The sequence below is a fragment of the Andrographis paniculata genome, unplaced genomic scaffold (assembly GCF_009805555.1).
Source record: "Andrographis paniculata isolate CXL003 unplaced genomic scaffold, ASM980555v1 Contig34END, whole genome shotgun sequence".
NCBI classification, from domain to species: domain Eukaryota; kingdom Viridiplantae; phylum Streptophyta; class Magnoliopsida; order Lamiales; family Acanthaceae; genus Andrographis; species Andrographis paniculata.
Window position 1 is genome coordinate 1,837,675 of NW_026137567.1, and position 24,348 is coordinate 1,862,022.

At 32.1% G+C, this 24,348-nt stretch overlaps 2 protein-coding genes and 1 pseudogene across 2 annotated transcripts; 2 read left to right on the top strand and 1 right to left on the bottom strand.

Annotated features, from left to right (window-relative positions):
• The first annotated feature begins 1,071 nt into the window (after positions 1 to 1,071).
• LOC127248494 (tetraspanin-8-like) lies at positions 1,072 to 4,162 on the top strand. The gene is made up of 2 exons (XM_051270857.1): positions 1,072 to 1,578; positions 3,842 to 4,162. The coding sequence occupies exons 1-2, from the start codon at positions 1,072 to 1,074 to the stop codon at positions 4,160 to 4,162; spliced, it is 828 nt and encodes a 275-aa protein (XP_051126814.1).
• Positions 4,163 to 18,136: 13,974 nt separating this feature from the next.
• Positions 18,137 to 18,617, top strand: LOC127248495 (uncharacterized; annotated as a pseudogene).
• Positions 18,618 to 20,439: 1,822 nt separating this feature from the next.
• On the bottom strand, positions 20,440 to 22,289 carry LOC127248496 (cation/calcium exchanger 2-like). Its single transcript, XM_051270859.1, has one exon. The coding sequence runs from the start codon at positions 22,276 to 22,278 to the stop codon at positions 20,440 to 20,442; it is 1,839 nt and encodes a 612-aa protein (XP_051126816.1). The 5' UTR covers positions 22,279 to 22,289.
• Between the last annotated feature and the right edge of the window lie 2,059 nt (positions 22,290 to 24,348).

Consider the following 24,348-nt stretch of genomic DNA (forward strand, 5'->3'; position numbering starts at 1 on the left):
TCAAACATTAACCTCGAAAGAGTTTTCAAGGATAATAAGTCTCTAACTCCAACTACCGTTGAAGCTTTTAGCACCTCCACCATTTCTGGATTTGGGGCCAGTTCCACGAGGTCGACGCACTCCTTTGCCGATGGAACCGTTCCACCTGATTCCCCGAAGAAAATTTCATCCGAACCCTTAACTGCTTTCACATAGCTTCTCTTGTCCCTCAGACCTGGTCTCGAAACTCTTCTGTATGAGTTCCCACCCCCGTCTCTTATTGTCCTTCAAATTTAGACGAAAATATCTCCATTTCCACCGCCACCCATTAAACCTACTGATCGTCTTCTCTGCTTTTCTCTATCATAAAGGAAAAAAAAAATATTTTTTTCGCCTGTTAAACAAAAAAAGTCCTAATGTTTTTTCTAGTTTTATACAATTTTTTCTATATTTTCTATTATAAAAATCATAAAGTAACAAAAAAAATATTCTATTAAAATCAATGACAAATACAAATGAGTATATTTAATTTTTCATTTTTTAATTTTTAATTTTTATTTTTTTACGAAGGAATGAGTACTTTTTATTTGTATAATTATATAAGTATAATATTATTCTTTACAATATAGTATTCATATTAAATATGTTTTATTGGTTATAAATTTTAAAATATTTTAATATATATTTTTAATCAAATAGTGTCTTAATTCAATCATTAATCAAATTAAATCACATTCCAAACAATAAAATCAAATTTCTAACCGTAACCAAACATTCCCTAAACTTCCAAGGGCCACGATCAAAGCATCATTCATCCGACGGCTAAAAATGAGCGCAGCCATTCTCAGGCAAGCCGCGGTTGTCGGTCTCCGACACCACCCAAATTACTCAAACGCATTACTCACATGGCAATGGCATATCCTCCCAAAATTGTTCCGCCGACGTCCGCCACCACCGCAACCACCGTCTCCGGCGGCCCTAGCAATCCATCCATCCACATTATTCATCAATCAATCGATTGCAGAAACCAGAAACTAAATTAATTAATTTAAAAAAAAAAAAAATCAATAAGCCAAATTATTTAATGAATGAATGGCGCACGTTAGCAACTGCCTGCTCGCAATCTTCAACCTCCTCTCGCTCCTCCTCTCGATTCCGATGGTCGTCGCGGCGGCGTGGGCGTGGCGCGTCTCCGCCACGCACTGCGGCCGGTTCCTGCAGGCGCCGTTGGTGACGCTGTCGGTGGCGGTCCTGGTGATCTCGGCGGCGGGGCTGCTGGGCGCCGCCCTACGGCTGACGTGGCTGACGTGGGCGTACATGGCGGCGATGTCGGCGGCGATCGCCGGAATTATGGCGGCGACGGCGCTGGCCTTGGCGGTGGTGCGGGAGGGGAGGTCCGGCGTGGAGGCGATCCCAGGGAAAGCGTACGTGGAGTTCAGGGCGGAAGGGTACTCAGAATGGCTGAGAAATAGGGTTTTCGGACATTGGGATACGATGAAGAGGTGCTTGATTCAGGAAAACATCTGCCGATCCATGGCGGACGACCATGCCGCCATGTCCGCCCGAGAGTTCTACTCCAAACCCCTAAATCCTCTGCAGGTACGCACCTGAAATTTACACTATTTTCCTTCCATATTATTATTATTTTTTAAAAAACTCTATAATTAATATTATTTTATAAAAATATAAATATCATATCAAATTATTATTTTTAAATTTTAAGAAATCTAAAAAAAAAAGCATACCTAAAATCCCATGCCTAAGAGATTATTCTCTGCGAAACTAATAATAATTTTATTATTCATTGTGATGTGCTTACATGAACTTAGAGTGTGTTTCTTTAAGGGCTTTTCCATAAATTTGAATTTGAATTTGATTTTCATTTGAATTTTGAAGTGGGTTTGAATTTATACGATTATTTTGTATTTAGGTTTAGGTTGTGTTTGAAGAGTTTTGATGTGTACTAATTTGATGGTAATGAATATAATAATATAAATGTAAATTAATTTATATATCTTGATTATAAATTTATATTATATCTATGTATATATTTCTAAATTTTTATTTATTTCTATTATAAAAAAAAAAGAAAAAACAGACTATCAGCCACTGTCCTCCAAACCCAGTCTGTAAAATTGCACATGAGAAATACACTCTTAATATGTAGGCATATATAACCAAATAATTATGGTTTTCAATAAAAGTCTTTTTTGTATGTTATAAAAAATATATATCTATTTTTTTTTAAAAGTGAAAAATCATACTTTTTTTTTTATACTATGAAAGACTAAAAAAAATACATTGAATTAAAATTTGTGTCCAAATCAAATAAGTTTATTTTTACATAATAGATGAGCATATAATAGATTTTGTTTAAACAGAAATTTTAGAATTTTAAAACATTGAAAATAATATAATTTGAATCTGGTGCTAAATTAATAATTTTAGAACTTTCAAAATAATGTAACAACTTGGATCAGGTGCTGAATATTTTAGTTCACGCAACCATGCTGATGTTTAACAACTAGATACATACAAATATATTAATTATCTTATTTAATAATAAAAATTAAAATAATAGAATTTTAATTATTCATTACGGGTTAATTCAGCACCCCAACTCTTATGATAATATAATTAAAATTTTTATTTAATTTGATATTTTGTAAGATAAAAAATGATTAATATGATATTTTAATAAAATTTGAATGTTGTAAAAAAATTAAAGTATTGTTTATATAAAGGTTTATTAAACAATATATTCATTTTGTTAGACGAATCTTTATTATTATTATTATTATTATCATTATTATTATTATTATTTTGTTGGTTCTGAAAATATGATTGATCACCACTTGATTTTAATCATATTTTTGGGCTATAATTTTGAACTTGGAAGCAACATTACATCCACTAAATTAGCAATTTATATCGGCCGGAATATATGTTCAATTTTTCATTATATTATTCTACACATTTTTTCTTTTATTATTTATTTCTACAACCTTCAATGGTTAATAATTCAGCATAATTCTTTACATAAACCATATATATATATATATATATATATACACTCTCTCCGTCCCACGTAACTTGTTTCTATTTTCTATTTTTGTCCGTCCCACATAATTTGTCCCTATTTTCTATTTTCGTCCATCCCTCATAATTTGTCCTTTCTTTTTTTGAAAAATTAATTATACACTTTAATCATATTTTAAAATTTAAAATTTAAATTTTTTTAATCTTAATTAAACTATCTAGTTATCTTAATCATAATCTATAATTATTTTTACTAAATAATTATTTTTACTAATATATTTCTTAATTAGTTACTAATTATACTTTATCTAAATTTCCGTGTCTACAGTTACATGAGACGGAGGAAGTATATTATTCAAATCATAAGAATTTTTCTTACAAAAATCGAGACATAAAGAAAATGAGATAAACCAAGGGTAGCTAGAGATCAAACAAAGATTATAATTTCCCATTTCACGATGAAAACTATACAATGTACCTAAAAAAACACAAAACAGTTGTGGGATATAGGGTGTGTTTGTTTTGTATGTGTTCAGTTTGAAGTGTTTCTTTAAGTTAGATATGAAAAAAAATGTATTGTTAATATAAAAAAAAAATAATATTTTGTATTGAATTGTTAATTTTTTTAATAGATATATTGTATTTTTTGTAATACTATTTAAGAATTTTATCGAAATTTTTTGATTGATTGAACAAATTCACAATAATTTTAAATATATATATATATATTTTAAATAGTACGAAGATAAAGTTAAAAATACAAGTAATAAGCCAAAGTTATCCATATATAGACTAATTGAAAGATAGTTTTGGATGGGTGCAGTCCGGCTGCTGCAAGCCCCCAAATGAGTGCAAATTCGAATACGTGAGCCCGACAAAATGGAGGGCGACGGACAAGTCTAGCACGGCCAAAAATAATACTATTAATCCTGATTGCGGAGCATGGAGCAACGATGACAACATTTTGTGCTACAACTGTGAATCGTGCAAAGGGGCGATGCTCTTCCAGCTCAACCTAAGCTTGATGAAGTTTGGCGCTGTCGGCATCATCATCCTCAGCTACCTCATCATCGTCTTCGCCGTCGGATGCTGTGCCCTCCGGAATAATAGGAAGCAGGATGAAATGAAAAATGGACAAAGATGACATAATTAATAATTAGATAGGGAGGAGAAAAATTATGCAAATGAAAATTGTTACTTACAATTTTGGTAGTTCGGGTTTATGTTTATTATTTTGGCCTTAGGTAGCAATTTCCTCAGCTTGTTTTGATTCAACTTATTGTAATGATATTTTAGTTATATATATATATATATATATATATAGGGTATCTTTGTTTACAGGTTTGAAATTTAAGTTTGCTGAAAGAAAATAATTCGACATGGTGCTGGATGTTTTTATCTAACACTCAAATCCATATGCATTTAGGTTAGGATTTTAAATTGAAAAAAACAAATCTTTCAATTATATTACTTATGTCACTTTTTACATAAAATTTTAAATGATATAACTTTTATAGTTTTTATATATAATTTTTTTCTTATATCTTATTCAGAATGATTTTATAGATTATATTTAAAAGAATAGGTGAACAAAAGCTATGAAAAGTTTATGATGGAGTAATAGAGGGGTTCTTGACGGGTCTATGAATACGTATGTCGAAATAAATGCATTGAATCTTAGCAATATTTAAGTATTTGCAGCAGAATTAAATCAATGACAAAAGGTGAATATATGCTTAGATCGGTCATCAGATGATCGATGGTTGTTAGAGAAAAAATGCAAAAATTGTAAAAGAAATTGAATACAAAATTTGTTTACTTATTCGGTCATCAGTTGACCGATGGTTGTTAGTGAAAGAATGCGGAGATTGTAAAACAAATTGAATGCAAAGAAATCATTAAAATCATCATTTTATTTTTATTTGTTTGTCCTTACATGCAGTAAATCCTACTAATATTGTTTATATATTTCACGAAAACTTTTCTTCAAATGGGCATGTGTTAATTAGTCATGTCATCTTTAAATTGGAGTTACTAAATATTATCTTTCATTTATAATGTAAATGTTGGGTTTTATTTCACCCCGACCCGATTAAGATCCGATTTGATCCAAAACCAACCCGACCCGGACCGATATAAAATTTTTAAAACTAGAATCTCATCCATATTGATTCATATCCAATCCCTTCTTTTCTCTCTCTCTCTTTTTTTTTTTTTTTTTTTTTTTGTAGAGTTTACCATAATTCGCAAAAAATTGTTCATATCTTTTGGTTTTCCAAAAAATCCGCAACAAGATTGAAGTACTTCTCTGTTCCTTGGTTCAAGCTATATATCTGGTGTGTGAGCGTCGTGAGAGGAAAGAGAGATTAGAAAGTAGTTTTCTTTGTGAAACTCTTATAAAGATCATCTCCAACCCGTCTAACTCCATTTATTCAATTTTACCTCTAAGGTCATCTTCAACCTATCAACTTCATTTATCAGTTTTATCTTCAAATATGCAGTTGCTACATTAATTTTACTCCAACCATAACTCCATTTTTCACTATTATTCCTCAAATATTCAATTTTTCCTATTATTTTAAACAATTTTTTATTTTTATAATTTTAAATAAAATTTTAAAAAATTTTTAAAAATAAAAATTAAATTTAAAAGTCAAATTTATAATTTTAAAAATTAAAAAAATTTAAAAATAAAAATAAAATAAACACACCATAAATGGCGTTTGCTACAGTGCAATGGTGTTACACTATAGCAAACATAAAAAATGGTGTTGCAATTGGCGCCCGATTGGAGACCCATAGCGGCATAAATGGGGGTTGCAACGTCAAAATTGACGTTGCATTGGAGATGCACTAAATATGCAGTTGTTACGGTAATTTTAATTCAACCATAACTAAATTTTTTACTATTATTCTTCAAATATTCAATTTTTCCATTATTTTAAACAGCTTTTTATTTTTATAATTTAAAATATATATTTTTTAAAAATTTAGAAAAATAAAAAATAAAATTTTAAATTAAAATTAAAAATTAAAAAAAATATATATATCTATATATATATATAGCAACGCCATTTTTTTGGCGTTGCTACAGTGCAACACCAAAATTGGCATTGCACTGTAGCAATGCCAAAAAGTGGCGCAAGATTTGGCGTCGGTTGGAGACAACCGACGCCAAATTGGAGATGCTCTAAGCTCACGAGACTACCTTGGTGAAATTAGCTTTTTTTATTCTAGTTTTATTACTTCTCCAAACTTAGTGTCAACCCATTTCCTTATGTGGATTAATTTGTGAGATTTTTTTGGGTTGCATCATGATTGAACCAACATTTTTCTCCTTGTATTGGATGTTGCCTCATTTGGACAATTTGAAGTTGGCGTAGAATGGGCAGTTATCTGAGCCTGCCATAATTTTTCCATATCTTTCAATCGATTTTAGCACTATTTTAATTCTTTCAATTGTTATTATTCCGATTCGATTATTGGTATCTATTTACTAATCTATTGATATTCTTTGTGAGGATTTTTTTGGTTGTAGGAACAACCCGTAGCAATCCTATCGGGAAAGAATTCCCAATTTTTGTATCAGAGCAAGGTTGTAAGCTAGGCACGGGTTCTGTTTTGGTGAATTAGAAATAACTTTATTGCCAAAAATTTTTTGTAACAAAAGGCTAACCTGTACTTCTTATTTGCTAATTAGTTACAGGGTAAGTTGTGATTAAATTCTTTATGATTAAAGTTGTGTTTCTTTTAATGAGTTTAGAAAAAAAAATTTGGTTTGGGTTTGGTATGAAAATAATATTTGATAGGATGTTTTGTTAGAGGAAAAAATATATTTTTTTTGGAAAATGCAAAGTCAAAATAGTAAAATTTAGAAAAACTTTGCTAAAGAAAAAAAATACTAAATCTTGATTTCCAATTATTCTCGAATTTCTTGACACTACTGTCACGTTACTGGTTGCTCTAAGAGTAAGTAAGTAGTTGGCACTAATAGTTTGTGATTTCATGTGGTATACCTTAGTGGTGTAAGTTGGTCTACTCCAAAAGAGTAAGGAGCTGACCACTGATAGTCATTTGTGTGACTCTGTGTGAAATTTGTTAATATAATATTTTTTTTATTGCACGTTTTGATGAAAAAATTGATTTGTTTTTTTTCAATTTGGCAACAAAAGATTAAAGGAATTTTGCCAACTCATTAACTTTTGATGGAAAACTTGATTTTTCAATTTGGGTTGCAAGGAAATTTGGAGCTCTATATATGCAACCTTCTTTTTTACAAGGAGACTAATGATTGACGAAATAAGTTCATTATTGTGGGCTCATCAGGTAGATGACGTGCAGAAGAATGAACCATAGCAGGTGCTTTTCTAGAAGCTCGCCGAAGAAAGTGCATGACATTCAAAGTCATTACTTTTAACTTTCAAAGATCTTGGGTACGTCGGGGACTGACTCCTAAGTACGATCCCTCTATTTCTGCTGTCGTCATTGAACCAACAATTTTCTCCCCTGTGTGGGGTGTTGGCTCATTTGGGCGACTTGAAGTTGGCGCAAAATGAGTTGTGATCTGAACCTACCGGAATTCTTACATATTTTTTGTTTGATTATAATACTGTTTTATTTCTTTCAATTGTTATTACTTTCATCCGATTAATTGGTATTTATTTACTAACCTAATAATATTCTTTGTAAAGATTAATTTGGTTGTAGAAACTGTCTGATGCAGAATAACCGTCTCATCTAAAAGCTCAAACTGTTATGGATACGCATCATTAATTTATATATCCGCAAATGAGAATCCCAAACACGCTGCATCGGATCACGTGTCCAAAGTCCACCTCTGTCCTTCCTGTCCACCCAATAAAAGGAGTAAATGTGGATCTGTTATTTATTTAGTTATTCTTTTATTCTTTTAAAAATTAAAATATGAAGAAAAATTGCAAAAAGATCCCTAATGCTACCCCTCGTTACCAGAGCTGCCGTTGTGGACCAAAAAGCAATTTTGTCTCATCTTCATCTTCGTCTTCGTTTTCCTCATAGTCATCATCAGTCTTCGCACCTCACGTATATGTCGAATTAGGGTTAATTTAGGGATTTTCTTTATAGAAAAAAATAAATAAATTTTGAGATGTTGCAGAGCCTGAAAATAATGGAAGTTATGACATGATTTTGAATTATTATTAGTTTTATTCATTAATTTTTGTAACCAACATAGCAATATTTTCTCAAATCTGATTTATTTGCTAATTTTTTTGTGACATTTCCGGCTGGTTAAGTTTTATGATTTCTGGTTGCTGTCCGTTAAGACCAACAACAAAGACGGCGACGTCTTCTAGAGACAAGTTCCGTATCCGTCATTGATAACTACAAGTACATTGGCAGAGTTAATATCATCCATAACGACAAGACTAACTTTATCATTTTCCGACATGGCTAGCAGTCGTGAACCATAAGAGGAAGTTGCATGAGTCATGGTAGGTCGATCGAGGAGATCAGGTTTAATGCCAAGTTCTTTAAGCCACCAAAAAAAAAAAAAAAAAAAAAAAGGCTTGTTAAGAAAATGGAATGTAATGAAATGAACTAAAAAAAATTGCAACTTTTGTAAGAATTTTTTGTTACATCTTAGACGACTAAATAATACTAGTATAACTTTAGTATTTTATTTGAACTATATAAACATTCTGTTAATCAAATTCACATTAATTGTTGATTAGGATAGTAGTGATAATTATATTTGTCAAGCAATTTTCACAATTTGTGAAGAAAAAAACAATTCAGAGGGGGATGTTGATCACAAAAGAAACGGATATTGATCGACCGGAGGTGGGGAGTCTTGAAAACGCAAAAATAATTGAAAGAATATATGTTTATTCTACTATAATCAACAATTAAGTAAATAAAATAGATTTTACCATTACTTTAAAAAATTAAGTGAAATTCATGCGTTCAATATGCTTCATTGTACTAATAATTTTCAAAATAAACCATTGTAGGTCTTTTCAGCCGTAGAATTAAAAACTCGACCAACATTTGCTCCTTCTCAACCTGATTATCATATATGTCTTGTCTACTCAATCTTCTTCTGTAGCTTACCGTAGAAACATGGCCAGCATTTAGCCTTAATTTGACAGATACAAACCATGACTCTGAGAAAGACAATGATGGCACAAAATTGCTTTTTGGTTAGCGGCGGTAGCTCTAGAAGGTCGACGACGAAGGTTGAAGCAAAAGAAAAAAAGACGATGAACGCGGGCTCTGCTGCTCCATTGGGGAAGAGGGAAATGACGAAAAGGAGGGCTCAAAGGACCATTTTGCAATTTTTCTTCACTTCAAATTTTAATTTTCAAAAGGAATAAAAAAAAACATAATAAATCCACGTGTACTCTCATTGGGTGGACAGGAAAGGCAGGAGTGGATTTCAGACAGGTGATCAGTGAGGGTATGTGAAACTTGCACATGCATATGCCGCAAATGGGGACGGTGGGATTCGAACTCGAGACTTAGCCTAAACTTTGATACCAAGTCGGATGCAAAATGACCGTCTCACATAAAAAATCGAACTGTTAAGGATACGCATCATTAATTTATATCTCAGAAAATGGGAATCCCCAGTAAGAACAACTTTTGTCATCCTATCAGAAAAGAATTTCCAACAATATGTTTAGTAACAATCACTTTGGATTATTTGCAAGTGAAAAAAATTGAATACTTAATAAATCATAATATAAACATATATCATCGTGTCGTATAAAACTTAAAATAAATATGGGAGACTTGAATTGTATAAAATATGGATACATCAAAATAAAAAGCACGAGATGAGATACTCATCTCCCCTCACCTCCATGCCCCTTTGTATAAAGTAATATATATATACACATTGTATGTATATCCAATACATTATATATATATTTATATATTATATATATATACACAATATGTGTTAGAGGAGACTGGGGGGCCAAGTAGAAGGGAGGGCAGATGATCCCCTCCCAACAAGCACAACACAACGTGGTTACAACCAATCATTTGGATTAAGGATGGGTCCATCCTATTTCCAATATTGTTGTCGTCAATGTTGATAGTGAATTTTTCTTTTTTCAACATTGCATACAACACCGAGAAGTTGATGATAAATATAAATAGGAAAACATCTTGTATGTAATATATTTAATTCCTCTTTCTAACTGTAGTGCAGTGTAGCAAAAGCAAATTTATACATATATTTGTTGTCAATGAAAAAATAGGTTGTTTGCGTATATTTATTTTGTTTGTTATACAATTATTTTTGTCGTTTAGCCACTTATATACAATCTTAATGATTAAGTAATACAATATAAATACATGACAAAATTTACATTACAAAACAATAACACGGTGTAGCGCGCAAGCTGAGCACTAATATATATATATATATGTCTTCATTAGTTCCAAGTGTGTATATAGCCGAAGTTTTGATACCAAATAAATTTTTCTCTACACACAATTAAGTATATACATCATATTCATTGTAGTTTTGAATATGCCACCTACTGCAAGAAGATTTAAATTTGCTAAACACATTTCTCCATTAAAATGAGACAAGATTTGGCAAATTCAATTCATTTTGACAGTTCTACACATATTATTGAAATAATTTTATATTATATTTTTGTAACATATTTATAGAGTTTATAATTTCATGCAAATTAAAATGTTAAATTTAAAACCGTTTTAAAAATAAATTAAAATTATACAACTATCGAATTATACCAACCGACAAGCCAACCTATATAATTCAATATTTGACACATTTTGGTCAGGACAAGTTACGGAAAATATGAGTTAAATACTTTTTCCGTCTAATAAAAGTTTGTACAAATTTTTTTTGGACACGATTTCCATTTTTTTTTAATAGTCTTTTAATATTATTTTAAGAAATTAGTCTTTTAATATTATTTTAAAAAATTAGTCTTTTAATATAAGTATAGAGTTGAAATATTTACTCCCTCCATCCATAATCAAATGGGCATTTTGGAGTTTTGTAATAATTAAAAAATAAAAGTATTTTATTAGTTAGTGTGTAAGAGTTTTTGATATTTTTATCATTTGACGTTATGTATAAAGTAATTGTATGTGTAATAGCTTATTTGTAATTTAAGTAAAAGTTAAAAGTATTTTCGTACTAATGTAAGATAATATTTCCTGAATTAGATAATGAATGATTTGAATTGGGATATACACAAATGGTAAAAAAGAGTATTTTGAATTGAAAATGAGAGATATAAAGTCACTAACATAATTTTTATATTAAAGTAGAATAAATTGTGACATTAGTATAAATAGATAGAAAAATAGTTGGTAAAGATTTGAAGAAAAATTGTATTTTTTTAAAACAAATTTTTGGTAGAGAGATGAAAGTAGTAAATTTAGTATATTTTTTCAAAATAGAAAGAGTACTACTTTTTTTACCTATAATGTATGTATTTTACTACCAGAAATTGTTACAAAAGTCTCGGAAAAATTGCCTCAGAATTTAAAAGAGTTCCGAGGCAAATTATTTTTTTCCTCGAATTTTATCTCGTAACTGTACCGGCAGAGAAAAATCCGTTGCCATTTATGTGGGTTCAGAAATTCCAAGGTTAATTTCAAAAGTTTGAGAATTTTTAAAGCTATTGCTGAACTAAATAATGGTTCCGAATTTCCGAAGCATTTATAATTTTTTTCTTTACCTCCCAATTTTTATATTTATTATAATAAATATAATTATATTCATTGAGGGCTATAGCTGTAATAAAAGTTTAATATAAAACAAAATTACAAATATGAAGAAAAATATTAATCCACCAAAATCGTAGACATCACGTACACTTTCAACAAAATATATGTTTTCATCAAAATTAGAGTGCCGTATTCAACTATACACTATACAATTGATTATCCTCCGAAAAAATGTAAGGGTACGTCGAATACGATACTTTTATAATATAACAAAATAAGAGTAGTCATGGCCACCAGTTCAAAATGCACAATATCTCGATTGGTAGGAAGATTATAGTTTTTAGTTATTACTTACGGACGTCATTGATACTCAGTTGGAGGTATTGTTTCATCCGAGTCCCCACTATCATCATCGTTATTTGCGCATCCGTCGTCTCCATTATCATCCGCGTTGATCACTCCAACCACATCATTTTCATTTGTTGCCATAAATGGGCTTTGGAGAAGGCCCCGACTAGCAAGAATTGGAAATAAAAGCCCGGTGTTGAAGGTTTTTCCCGACACAAAAGCCTCCAATATCATCGCAACACTCCGTTACACCTACCACAAATTTATCGTCAGGTATTACAACAATAGTATCCTTCAAAGTAACTATATAATAACAACTAGATACGGTTTTGTCATAGAAAAATAGAAGAGATAATTGCGTAATTCTTTTCACATGGATTTGATTGTTTTTATTAGTCGAACAAAGTACCGCGACAGATTATGTCTAAACAAAATTTATATTGTGCTCACTAACATAACAAATGGTACATGATCGAAATAATCAACATAAAAATAAGGAAAAATGTTAAACGTTCAATTATTTAACAGAACATGTATTACCTGTATCATTATCTCTTCCTGACGTTGAAGAGCAGTTTGGGTTTGTCTCAAAGCTTCTTGTTGAGCTTGCATCTCTGCTTCCAAAGGGCATATATGAGCCTGTAGGGTGTTATGGACGGCACGCGAACTAGATCCACGTAATAGTATTCTGGCGGTGCTCTCTTGGGAGCCAAGCCCTGCCACTCGACCTTTATTTTCGTAGCCCCCGTAAGACTTGATAAACTCATTTCTCGCTGTAGAAGTAGTTTGCTTGCCATATTCTTCACAGTATTTCTTCAGACTCTCCTACATTCCCAATAATAGATTATATAAGGAACTGATGTATCAATAGTTACTTAACATTTTGCAAGTAATATCACACTCATGCATTTCCAACAAATTTGAGTAATGTTTCATTTTATGGGATATATGAGATTCATTTTCCATGTAAAACATGTTGTGCGCATAAATAAAGAATAGTATACCGCTATCTCAGCTAGCTTCGTAGAAGGATTCGTTCCATTCTTCTGTTTCAAAAAAAGTTCATGGAGCTCAATTGCAGATGAAGGTCGACCTAAATTCTCTTCCTGTTAAACAACCATACAAACGTTATATTAAACAATAAACAACAACTAATATAGTTATTGCCGTGAAAATTAAGCTCGATTGAAAACCTTTAAATTGTAATCTACATATTCTCAGCATTTTTTTTACAAGATCCATCGACCACGCTCCGCATCTATACTTATTAAGCAGTGCATCCTTATTTTTGTTTTTATTTTCCTTGTTGCGCTCCCGAATGTTTAAATACTCTGGGCTGGTAAACTTGTTAATCATGCCGGCTTGCAACTCTGGTTTAACCATTGTGGCATCTTTAATTTCTTTCGGGCTTCCCTCAAAGCCCGCGATAAAATTTAGGACTCTTTTCTCTCAAACAAGGTCCGAACGTTCCCCTCATCCCTTGCATCCCAACGATATAAATTCTAGATGCCATATCCGAAGATAGTAGATGTTATTGCATTTATTTCTAGCATCCATCTTATATGACACTATATAACTTAATATACGCTTGATTATATATTCATCACAACACCAAATAAATAATTATGAACTATTTGAAAAATAGATAAAATCCTTTTTGAGATTAAAGAAATATGTAAATGCGTTTTGAAAGTTAGGTCATAAAAATAATAAAACTAACCATGAACATTTGAAACCATCAATCCCGTGTATCACTTGGAACTTCAGACCATGTTATGCACCCGTCTATAAAATTTGAGGTGATTATCTTTCAAATTTGTTAGTGAGAGCAGTGGTGACACTTCACAACAAAACACAACACGTCAAGGGTACGCTATACCTTGTGATTTCCTACATAGGTAAACAAAAAATACACGTATGAACTATAAATTTCTTACTGAAAAGACCATGACGAAATAGTCGGTCGTTTGTTAATAAGTAATATATATTTGGAATATATGTTAATAAGTAATAAGTAATAGTCGGTCATTATCATTCCACACATTTTTTTCTTTTATTATTAAGTTCTACAACTCTCAATTGTTAATAATTCAACATAATTCTTTACATAAACTCTCTCTTTCTTTCTCTATATATATATATATATATATATTCAAATCATAAGATTTTTCTTTTACTAAAATTGACGCACAAAGAAAATCCATTAAACGATGGGTAGAGATCAGACAAATAGTACAATAAACTGCCGTGCGAACCAACAAAAATCGCATAATACAAAATAAAAGAATAATCAAAAGCGCGTAGGTAAAACATTTCGGAAAAAAGAAAGTTAGGGCTCATACAACCACAAAACTGTCCTTTCACTTTGAGACTAATGTGTGATGATGCCTCTACCGGCTTTATATCGTCTTTGACGCTCAACATTCTCATGGTCGTTGATGAAACTGATGCTGCTTGAATTCAGAGTTTGTACTTCGTTCTAAGAAGTGCCACTAACCACATCGCCTTATATAGGCTTTGGAAATAGTAGCAACGACTGAGATTTTTCAGTCTGTGATATGACGGGAGAAAGATTACCCATTTAATTACTCCATGTGAGAGAAATATTAAACGTAGTTTTGTTTACGTAACCTATCTATAAATACTAAAAAAATTATTTATAGATATTTGAGTACTAATAGAACGGTTCTCTTTTCTTATTTGTTTGCTCAATTTAGTGCAGTATGGACGAAGTGCTAAATAAACTATTTTGCTTATTTATTAAACCAAATTGTTTGTTTATATATTTATTTATTTCAAGCCAAAATGGTTTTAACACAAACAGTACAATATATATTTTTCTAGAATTTATAAATTATGGGAAAGCATAATTTTTCATCCATGGTTGAGTAAGCACTGGTTGGAATATTAGAACCTCCTTGATCTGATCAAAAGACTTCTGCTGCAACTCCCGGTGGCATTAGCAATGAACCTCTGCAGGAAATTGATTTTTCCCATAAGGTTCTACAACTTTTTAATATTTCGGGGCGAACCGAGATCTGAATGGCTTTTGTCTTACTGGCATCCACATCAATCATCTTATGATGCACTAAGAATCCTAGAAAGTTACCCGCTTGAACGCCAAACACACACTTGGATGGATTCATCTTTAGATTGTGCAACCGCATCCACAAGAAAGACTTCCGCAAATGCGCCAAATGCTCCTCAAAGGTTCTGGACTTCACCACAACATCATGTATATAAAACTTCATGGAGCTCCTGATAAAAACATGGAAAATTGTGCTCATTGTTCATTGATAAATAGCACCAGCGTTCTTGAGCCCAAAAAGGATCACGATCTATTCAAAAATGCCTATAGCTCCCAGACAGTGGAATGCTATTTTATGGGTATCTTCTTCAGCAATATAAATTTGGTTATACCCAGAATACCCATCCATAAACGATAAAATTTGATATTCGGCAGTAGCGTTTACCAACATAGACACCCATTGTCATTACATAGTTATTCTTAGGTATGGCTAGATTTAAATTCTTAAAATCTATACACACGCTCAACTTTTCATTTTTCTTAATCACTGTACAATATTTGATATTCACTCCGGATACCTACAACTGCGGATACAATTGGCCTTCAGGAGCTTCTCAATTTTCTCTTTGATTTTTGGAAGCAGGTCTTGGTTAAACCGTCTTGGTGGTCGTTTATGTAGTCGGCAAGAAGGCTTAGTAGGCAATCGGTGTTCTTCCAATCCTCGTGCTAACCGAGGCATCTCATGATATTCCTAAGAAAAGCATTCTCAAAACTCTTTAATCAGCTCAACCATATGCTTCTTTTGTTCCTGAACCAACAACGTGTTAATCTTAGTAACTCGAGGCTCTTTATCGCTTCATAAGTTAACATCTTCTAGTGGATCCTAGGCCTCGAATGGCAGAACCTTGTGCTGAATCGACAAGATAAGATTCTCGTCATGATTATTCTCAGGGGTCAATATTTCTTCAGGCTCCGACTGCCCCCAGTGGGTTCCGTTAATTGTTCCATCTCTTGGCATGATAGCTTCTGCAGCCGGTCCTCCCATTTGTTGATGAACTCGTAATCGTCAATCATCATTTTCTTCCATGAAATCCAGCCATGAGTCGGCCTTAACTCGAGCCTTAAAACCCTAGGTGGTAAAATTGCACCCACTCTTCACACCCTTGAGTCATCATGGATAAAAGGTACACATTCGGCAAATAATATATTAGTTCCACAGTGTGGACCTCTATCAACGGATCAATTTTCACTTCAACCTCTTCCACCTTGTCACCATTCCTAAACATCACTTTTTGGTGACTAGTAGAGGGTACACACTGGGAGGTGTGTATCCAATCACGTCCTAGAATGGTAGAATAAGTTAGTTTTCCTTCGATTACTAAAAACGTCATCCTATGCTTCCTACTTTCAACAATAACATCTGCTACCACCACTTCAGTAGGCGTTTCTTGTAAACTCCGCTGTCCTCATTGCCTTCGGTCTCATTTTATTTCTAGTTTTCTCGATTTTCCTCAATGTTTCTAGCGTCATGATATTTGACAGAAGCTCCACCATCAACTAATACTTTGCTTATTGTCCTTCCGTTCAGAGCAATGGTAAATAAAAGCGGTTTCAAGTGTCAGGTAGATTCTTCTGTTGGCTTCTTAAAAATCATGTTCTCTTGCTTAAATTCCTCTAGTTCCCCTGCATCTTCCGCCCATAGTATCGGATTAAACTCGTCTACCATGACATACCCTTGTTGAAATTGTGGCTGAACCGGTAGTCCCATAAACTCCTTCAAAAGAATCCCTATCATATTGACAGTGAATCCTTGTGGTATCTCATCGTCATTTTTAAATGCTCGTCGTTCACGATGATAGTGAAACTAGCTTTGGACTCATCATCATCCTTCAATAGTGCATTGCCCAATGGGTCATCCTTGTGACCCTCAAACAAGTTACTACCAGTGAAATCTTCTGGGAAATTTATACCGGCTTCGTCATGCATGATTTTTTCCTCCAACACACATCGGGGTTGCCACTAATGGATTCGCAAGAGGTTCCTTAACTCCATCTGGAGTATATTGTTATGGCTTCTATCAGGGTCTGCAGGTCCTGCTTTTTATTAAATTGAAAGAAAATGTATAAGCAGAGTAGAAAAAAAATGATAAAGAAAGCTAATAAAGTGTGGAAAAAGTAAAATTCTGGAATGAAAAAGTAAAGATATAAAAACTGAAAATTGTGTTGGTCAAGGACCCCTTTTCTGTTGCGACTCATCTTCTTTTATAACTTTTCCCTTTAGCCACTTCTCCTAACTTCATTGAAATCCTCCATTAATCTCCTCATAACTTCCCAAAACCGCCACTTGTAACCCTATCGTCTAATGACTCATAATTTGGTGATTACTTCATAGTCGAAACCTCTCAAAGTTTTCAATCATTACTTCCCCCTTTAGCTCATTTAATAGTTAACTTATAATGCAATTATTGTCCCATGAGTCATGAAATTCATAAATACAATCCATTCTTTCACTTTTTCCATCTGTTTCCGCAGGACGCCGTTCTTTTCACTTCTGCTACTGCTTCCCGGCCCATTATGCCTGCTTCCTTTGTTTTTGCCTGGGCTGCTCGTTCTTCCTTAGGTTACTTTTTCTTGGCTGAATTTTCCTCACATTTTAAGCCCAACAAATATATATAATATAATGTTTAACGTAAATACTATTTTATATATTAATTATACAATTTCTTATATCTCACATAAAAAATACTTCAAATTAAAACACTAAGCAAATACATATGTTGAACAACATAATTGTAAAATAAATTCAACAAGTATCCGATCAAAATAAATAAATAAATTCAACATGTAGCCCTTTAATAGTTACAGAAATTTGTTTTGCAGAATAATGCACAATTCATGGTCACGTCAAAAACAAGAGTTCCTCAACAAATGGGTTCAAATCTACACCAACTTGAACATAGAAATGACAATTCAAGATCGAAAAAATGTAATAAAACAAGAGTTCCTCAACAAATGGGTTCAAATCTACACCAACTTGAACATAGAAATGACAATTCAAGATCGAAAAAATGTAATAAAACAAGAGTTCCTCAACAAATGGGTTCAAATCTACACCAACTTGAACATAGAAATGACAATTCAAGATCGAAAAAATGTAATAAAACTCTCCTCCGACTCCATAGGCGCTACCAAAAACCCCTCGACCAATTGGAGCCAGGCAGCGACGACCACAACTTTCAAAATCGCCTTTACCAAATGTAGCAATAAAATCTTGAAAAAAAGATGGAGAAATGTCATGGCGGCGAAAAAACTAAAGGCAATACATGCCACATGCTCGCGCCGGAGTGCTCTCTTGAGATGGGCTTAGAAAATGAAAAATATGACATACGTGCTTCGAGGGCTCGTGCCCAGAGGGGATGCCATGGAGGATGAAACATTTCTAATTATGGAAATCATAGATTACATTGCTTCACTTTAAAGTTCAAGTGGGCGTAATGAAACATGTTCTTATTGCTATGAAAACCTAATTATTAATTATTGTAGTTTAGATTTGTGATCTTTTTTTTTTTTCTTTTAAATTATTTATTATTTATCCCGTTACGAAAATTAGAAAAATAAAAAAAATGAAAAACACACAAGATCACACCCAAGAAGACGAATATTTTGTTGACTCGATTCGATTAGATTGATATACGTCCGGGTGGTCAAACTAAATAGTTTCACTAGTATTTTTTGTGTATGTTGCTGAAAGAATACAACAATTATATATAGATTTTAGAATGTACAATATGCTCTAGACTGGACTTCAGAACACAACATATCTATTGTGATTTTATGTAAAAAATTATTATTTTCTTTTACACATTATAAATTCGTAATATCCTATCATCATCTAAATAACAAATACAAATATAAATCAAACATACTGTTTAATTGAAATGTAACTTCTAGGGTTAATTTGCAATATCAAAGAGGCATTGTACTACCTCCGTCCACCGCCTATCTATCTGTTTACTTTTTGCACGTAGATTTTAGTATATTAGTATTATATTGATATGTGGTACAATTGATATACATAAAGACTATTATACCCCTTAACATTTATGGTATTAAGTAGTGTTATTTGATGGCATTTGTGTAATACTCCCTCCGTCCACACATAAAGTATACAATTACTTTTGGCGCGGTGTTTAAGAAATAATAGTATTTTAATTATAATGAGTAGTTAAAAGTAGTGTAATGATATTTTTGCCCTTGCTTTTTGGTGTAAAAGTAATGATGTGATGTAAAATAGGGGTATTTGTGAAAAAAAAGTGAGGTATTTAATGAAATATTTACTTTGTAATTGGACGTACCAAAATATAAATATGTATACTTTCTAACTGAATATTTGCTATTGATAGACTAAAATGACAAAATAGATAGATTGACTGTGGACAGATGGAGTATTATGTATGATTGACATATTAGTAATATAGGAACTTGCTGCTGTTATTTTTCGCATGCATGCTATGTAAATTTCTAACCAAAGATAATATTATGCAAATTACATCAACAAGAATTCACACCCAAAATTTTTATTTAATGGTTACATAAGATTCTTAATTTGGATAGACAGCGATAGCATATGTACAATCATATTATTATTATTTCGCTGAGTTAAGTGTGTTTTAATTTATTAATATATTGAATTGCTTGGAGTATAAAAACAAGTTTAAAATATTTTAAATGGGAAATGCTCTTTCCATTCTGCAACAAAATATATATATATATATGGGGTGTGTTTTTTGGATAAAGTTTGAAAAAAATTAGTTTAAATATAGTATTAAAACAATGTTTAATGAGATATTTTATATATAAAAAAAATAGTATTGTTTTTGGAAGAATAAGATAATTCAAATAGTAAAATTTGAAAAACAAAATAGGCAAAAAAATACAGTCATTTTTGTCTATGACATAAGAAGATATATATATATATATATTACTAGATTTTTAACTTCACTATACATTATAAATATCTTTAAATTTACATTTATTTATGTCACTATATTACATCAAAGTAAAGCATAATGACAAAAAAAAAAAAGGAAAAAAAAAATGTTACACACAAAATATCACGAACTACCATTTAAACGTTATTATTTCTTAATAATATCTTTTGCAAAACGTAAATATATACCTATTTGCGAGATAGAGGATGTATAATAAAAAATCTATAAACACTATAGATTAAATTTTAAAAAACAAAATGCTAATAAACAGAATTTGTAAAATGAATTCCATTGAAATCGCCCCAGCTAACGTCTAACACTTAATTCATTACAAGCAAAAAAAAAATAACACATAGAATCAAGCGGGCACATTGAATTCAATATTGTCCAAATTAATTAAAATTTGGACAAACAAAAAGCAGGCATAAATTGCAATAAGCCCACACCCCAACCATTTATTATTATTATTATTCCCCTTCAAAAGCACCACAACTGTCCAAATGATCCCCAATACCAAAAACCCAGAAATCACATAAACTGAAACCCCAACACAAATAATTTCATAATCATTTGGATAAGCCCTCCAAGCTGATATCCCAAGTGACAATCCCAACCCCACAAGAACATTGAACAGTGGCCCAGCAAAGCATCCAGATGTCGCCACGTGGACATCATCCAACCCTCCATTCCTTGACATTGCTACGTTGGCAACCAAGTCACCCACTGAGTTCCCCCAAGCAAGAACTGTCAGCCCTATTAAGGAATGACTCATCCCCAAAATTAGGCTTAGTGACACTAACAAGGACACCAATTCTTGTGCCAACAAGTATGTCCAACAAATGCTCATTGTGAAACCTTCTACAAGCCATAGGACTACCCATTTTCTTGGTGGATTCTTCTTGTCTGAATTTAAGGATAAAAGAATCCCAGATGGAATCCCTATCAATGCACCTATTGCATAGGCTAAAGCTCTTGTCTTTGCCTCTTCTGTAGGGAAAATTATAAGTGCCAATGTAAGAGGGGCTAATGTGGCTGCAGCCACACCATATGGCTTGGACCATTTGTCGGGTGAGACGACGGGAATTGTTAGTCGACGTGGCAAGTCGAGTGGCAGCTCCAACATGCACAACGTTTGGTCGAGAAAATTTAAAAATCTCCCTTCCTTGTTAGGGTCTTGGACCCGAATTGGATCGTTTATGTTGTATTGTGAAGCCCAAATTGGAGTATGAAGAAGTACTGTACATCCAGTCTCTTGACCTAGCATGGCCGCTTCCAGACGTAAATCATTATGATCGAATTGGATCAACAAAGTCCTGTCTTCTTGTGTGCATGTTTTTGTGCGTTTTTCATTTTCTTGATTTTCTCGAATTTCGTAATAGCTTAGATTTAGCCCTTGATCGCTCCTTGTGTGCCCTAGCAACGGTGTGCTTAGATCGCCGTGTCGATCATCATAGTCCTCGCCAGATGTTGTGAAAACAACGATCACATATATAAAATACAAGAAAATGAGAGAAATGCCGCCATACATACCAACATGGCCAACTATGATGATCACGACGAGACAAGCAAGGGACAATAGTAAAAACACGACATTTGTAATAAAAATCTTCTTGTTGATGATAACACAAGATGGATCGACATATAAGCATATAAGTCCAAAGACGACGCAAATTACGAAGACCGCAGCCCCAAGAGTACTATTCAAGCCAATATCAACGGACTCATTCACCGTAAAGGATATCACACTTGCAAATATATCGGGTGCCCCATTCCCTAAAGAAAGGAGGGACACCCCCGATATGATTGGCAATAGTTTAAAATATTTTGACAGACCGATGAGTGAACTACAAAAGTAATTGCTCGCCGTGTCGCCTAATAAATAGAAGAGTATGATAAGCCAAAGGGTGATGAAAATGTAGTCAAGAAAATAAGGGGTGAAAGTGCAATAGAAGAAGTGGAGATAAGGAATGTATCCTCTTGGATTGCACCCTTGATGGGATCTTACATATGAACATTTTTGATCCTTTGTTCGAGAGTTTTGATGAATCTTTTGGCAATCAATGTCTTCTTCTTGAGATTCTCTTTGGTGGTAAGAATTGGGTAGTGGATTGGTTGTGAGACAAGAAATAATTATCATTCCAAGAAAGGCTAAGTTTAAGAGGGCTTTGGACATTTGTTTGAGTGAGGGTTTTGCCATTGGAATCTTTGTTATTGTTTGTGTTTTTCAAGTGAAATATATTGATTGGGAATTCATGTGGCTTTTATTTGTAGTGAGAGGGTAGACAAGAAAATCAATTACAACTAATGTGGATGATACGAGGTTGATCATAAGCATTCTTTTTGAGCTGTCTAATCTTGGAAATTATGTAATATATATATATATATATATATATATATATATAATAAAAATCTTATGTGGTTGTTGATCACAAGAAATATTCCAATTTGCTTCTTTATTAAAAAATAGAGAAAGCCCTGCCCACTTTATTACTTGATCAAATGGAACTCTGATCTGATTCGTCCCAAGATGTATGAATTCTTGATTTTGGGACACATACATGATACACACATGACTCATATGTCCCCTTATTGTCTATCAATTTCTCTGTTTCTATCTTTATTTATTCATTTATCCATTTATTTATTAAGGTTTGGTATTGGTGAAGTTTTGGCAAGCTTCTACTTTTTATATATATGGGCCTAATTATCCTAGTTGAGTGCATAAGATTTGGAAGAGCATTTATGCCGTCAAAATGATTTTCCATGCTATTTATTCATAGTATCTTTATATATATATATATATATATATATATTTTAAATTACATTAAATTCAATTTCATATTTAGTTATTCTTACAAAAATATCACATTGTTCGTCTTCCAAAATTTCAAAACTCCAAATGTGTGTCTAGTTGGTATTTTTTTTAAATAATATTTTGGACAATAATTTAGATATAATGTTTTGATGCTGATTTTTCATTCTAACACTGTAACTAGACAGTAAAATATAATATTAAAAATATCATATAATTATAATATATATATATATATATAATTATTATCATATTTAATTGACTGGATGCTAAAGTGCTAATCCGTACCACTACATGCTAATTTACTTTTAACTTGTGGGCCGTATGAAGTAATTTGTTTAGGCCTGTATTTTAATAAACCTAGAAAATTACAACTCAAATCCATTTAAAAAATAAGGATACAGGCCAATTTGGAAGATTCAATCCATTTTGATGGCTTTAAAAACATCAAATTTAATCACTATTTAAACATGTAACACAAACACAAAACATAAAGTGTGTTTCTTTAGGAGTTTGGAAAAATTTAACTATATTGTTGTTGTTCAGCTTCAATAGGCATGAAACACACCCAATGTGACAACTCATGTAGTCTACGATGGTAGATTCTAAAGAGCTGAGGTTTATATATATCTATATCTATGTATATTTATTTATTTATTTATTTATTAAATTTACAAAAATATGTCAGTGCATTTGAGTTAACAAAATTTTTCTTAATATTATTTTTAATTTACAAAAAAAAAATTATTATATTATACTTTTACACCAACACACAATCATTATCCATTAGATCAATAACATCAAAATTTTTAAAATTCAAACACACCTATGAATTTAAAGAACACAAAATATAAATGTTAGTCGTAAAGAAATCGCCACCGACGGTTTAATAGAAAAATTGATGAAAACATAAGGTGAAAATAACACTACAAAAAATATCGCAAGTTAAGACGGAATTATTTCGTCGCAACTTGATAGTTTTCGGTTGCAAATTTACATTGTGATGGATTTTACATCCAAATAGGAACCGTCGTAAATATTTGGTTGCAACTCCGAAACGACGATATTGAGGTTCCGTCGCAGAAAATTGCAACGATATTGCAAGTGAATAATCTCTTCTTAATGCCGTCGCAACATTAGAGAATATTGCAATGCATTTCTTCTATTGCTAATTCCGTCGCAATATTAGAGAATATTACAATGCATTAATTATGTTGCTAATTCCGTCACAAAATCTCTATTATTACTCAATCCTTTAGCTTATTTTTATCTCTGCTATTCCAAAGATGTATATACCTATATTAATTCAATCCTCCACAATAAATCAATTGAAAATCTGAATTAATAACTCTCGTCAAATATGCAAAAATTAAATAAAACTGGATACAAATTTTTAATTTAAAAAAAAATCTAATGAACTACATACATTATAATAGAAACAAAATGTATTTAGCA

What these genes read in the sequence shown, in the direction of transcription:
- LOC127248494 (XM_051270857.1), top strand. Translation starts at nt 1,072, where the DNA reads ATGGCGCACGTTAGCAACTGCCTGCTCGCAATCTTCAACCTCCTCTCG. An exon ending in AACCCCTAAATCCTCTGCAG is followed by an intron (nt 1,579 to 3,841) that starts GTACGCACCTGA and finishes GGATGGGTGCAG; the next exon opens with TCCGGCTGCTGCAAGCCCCC.
- LOC127248496 (XM_051270859.1), bottom strand. Translation starts at nt 22,278, where the DNA reads ATGGCAAAACCCTCACTCAAACAAATGTCCAAAGCCCTCTTAAACTTA.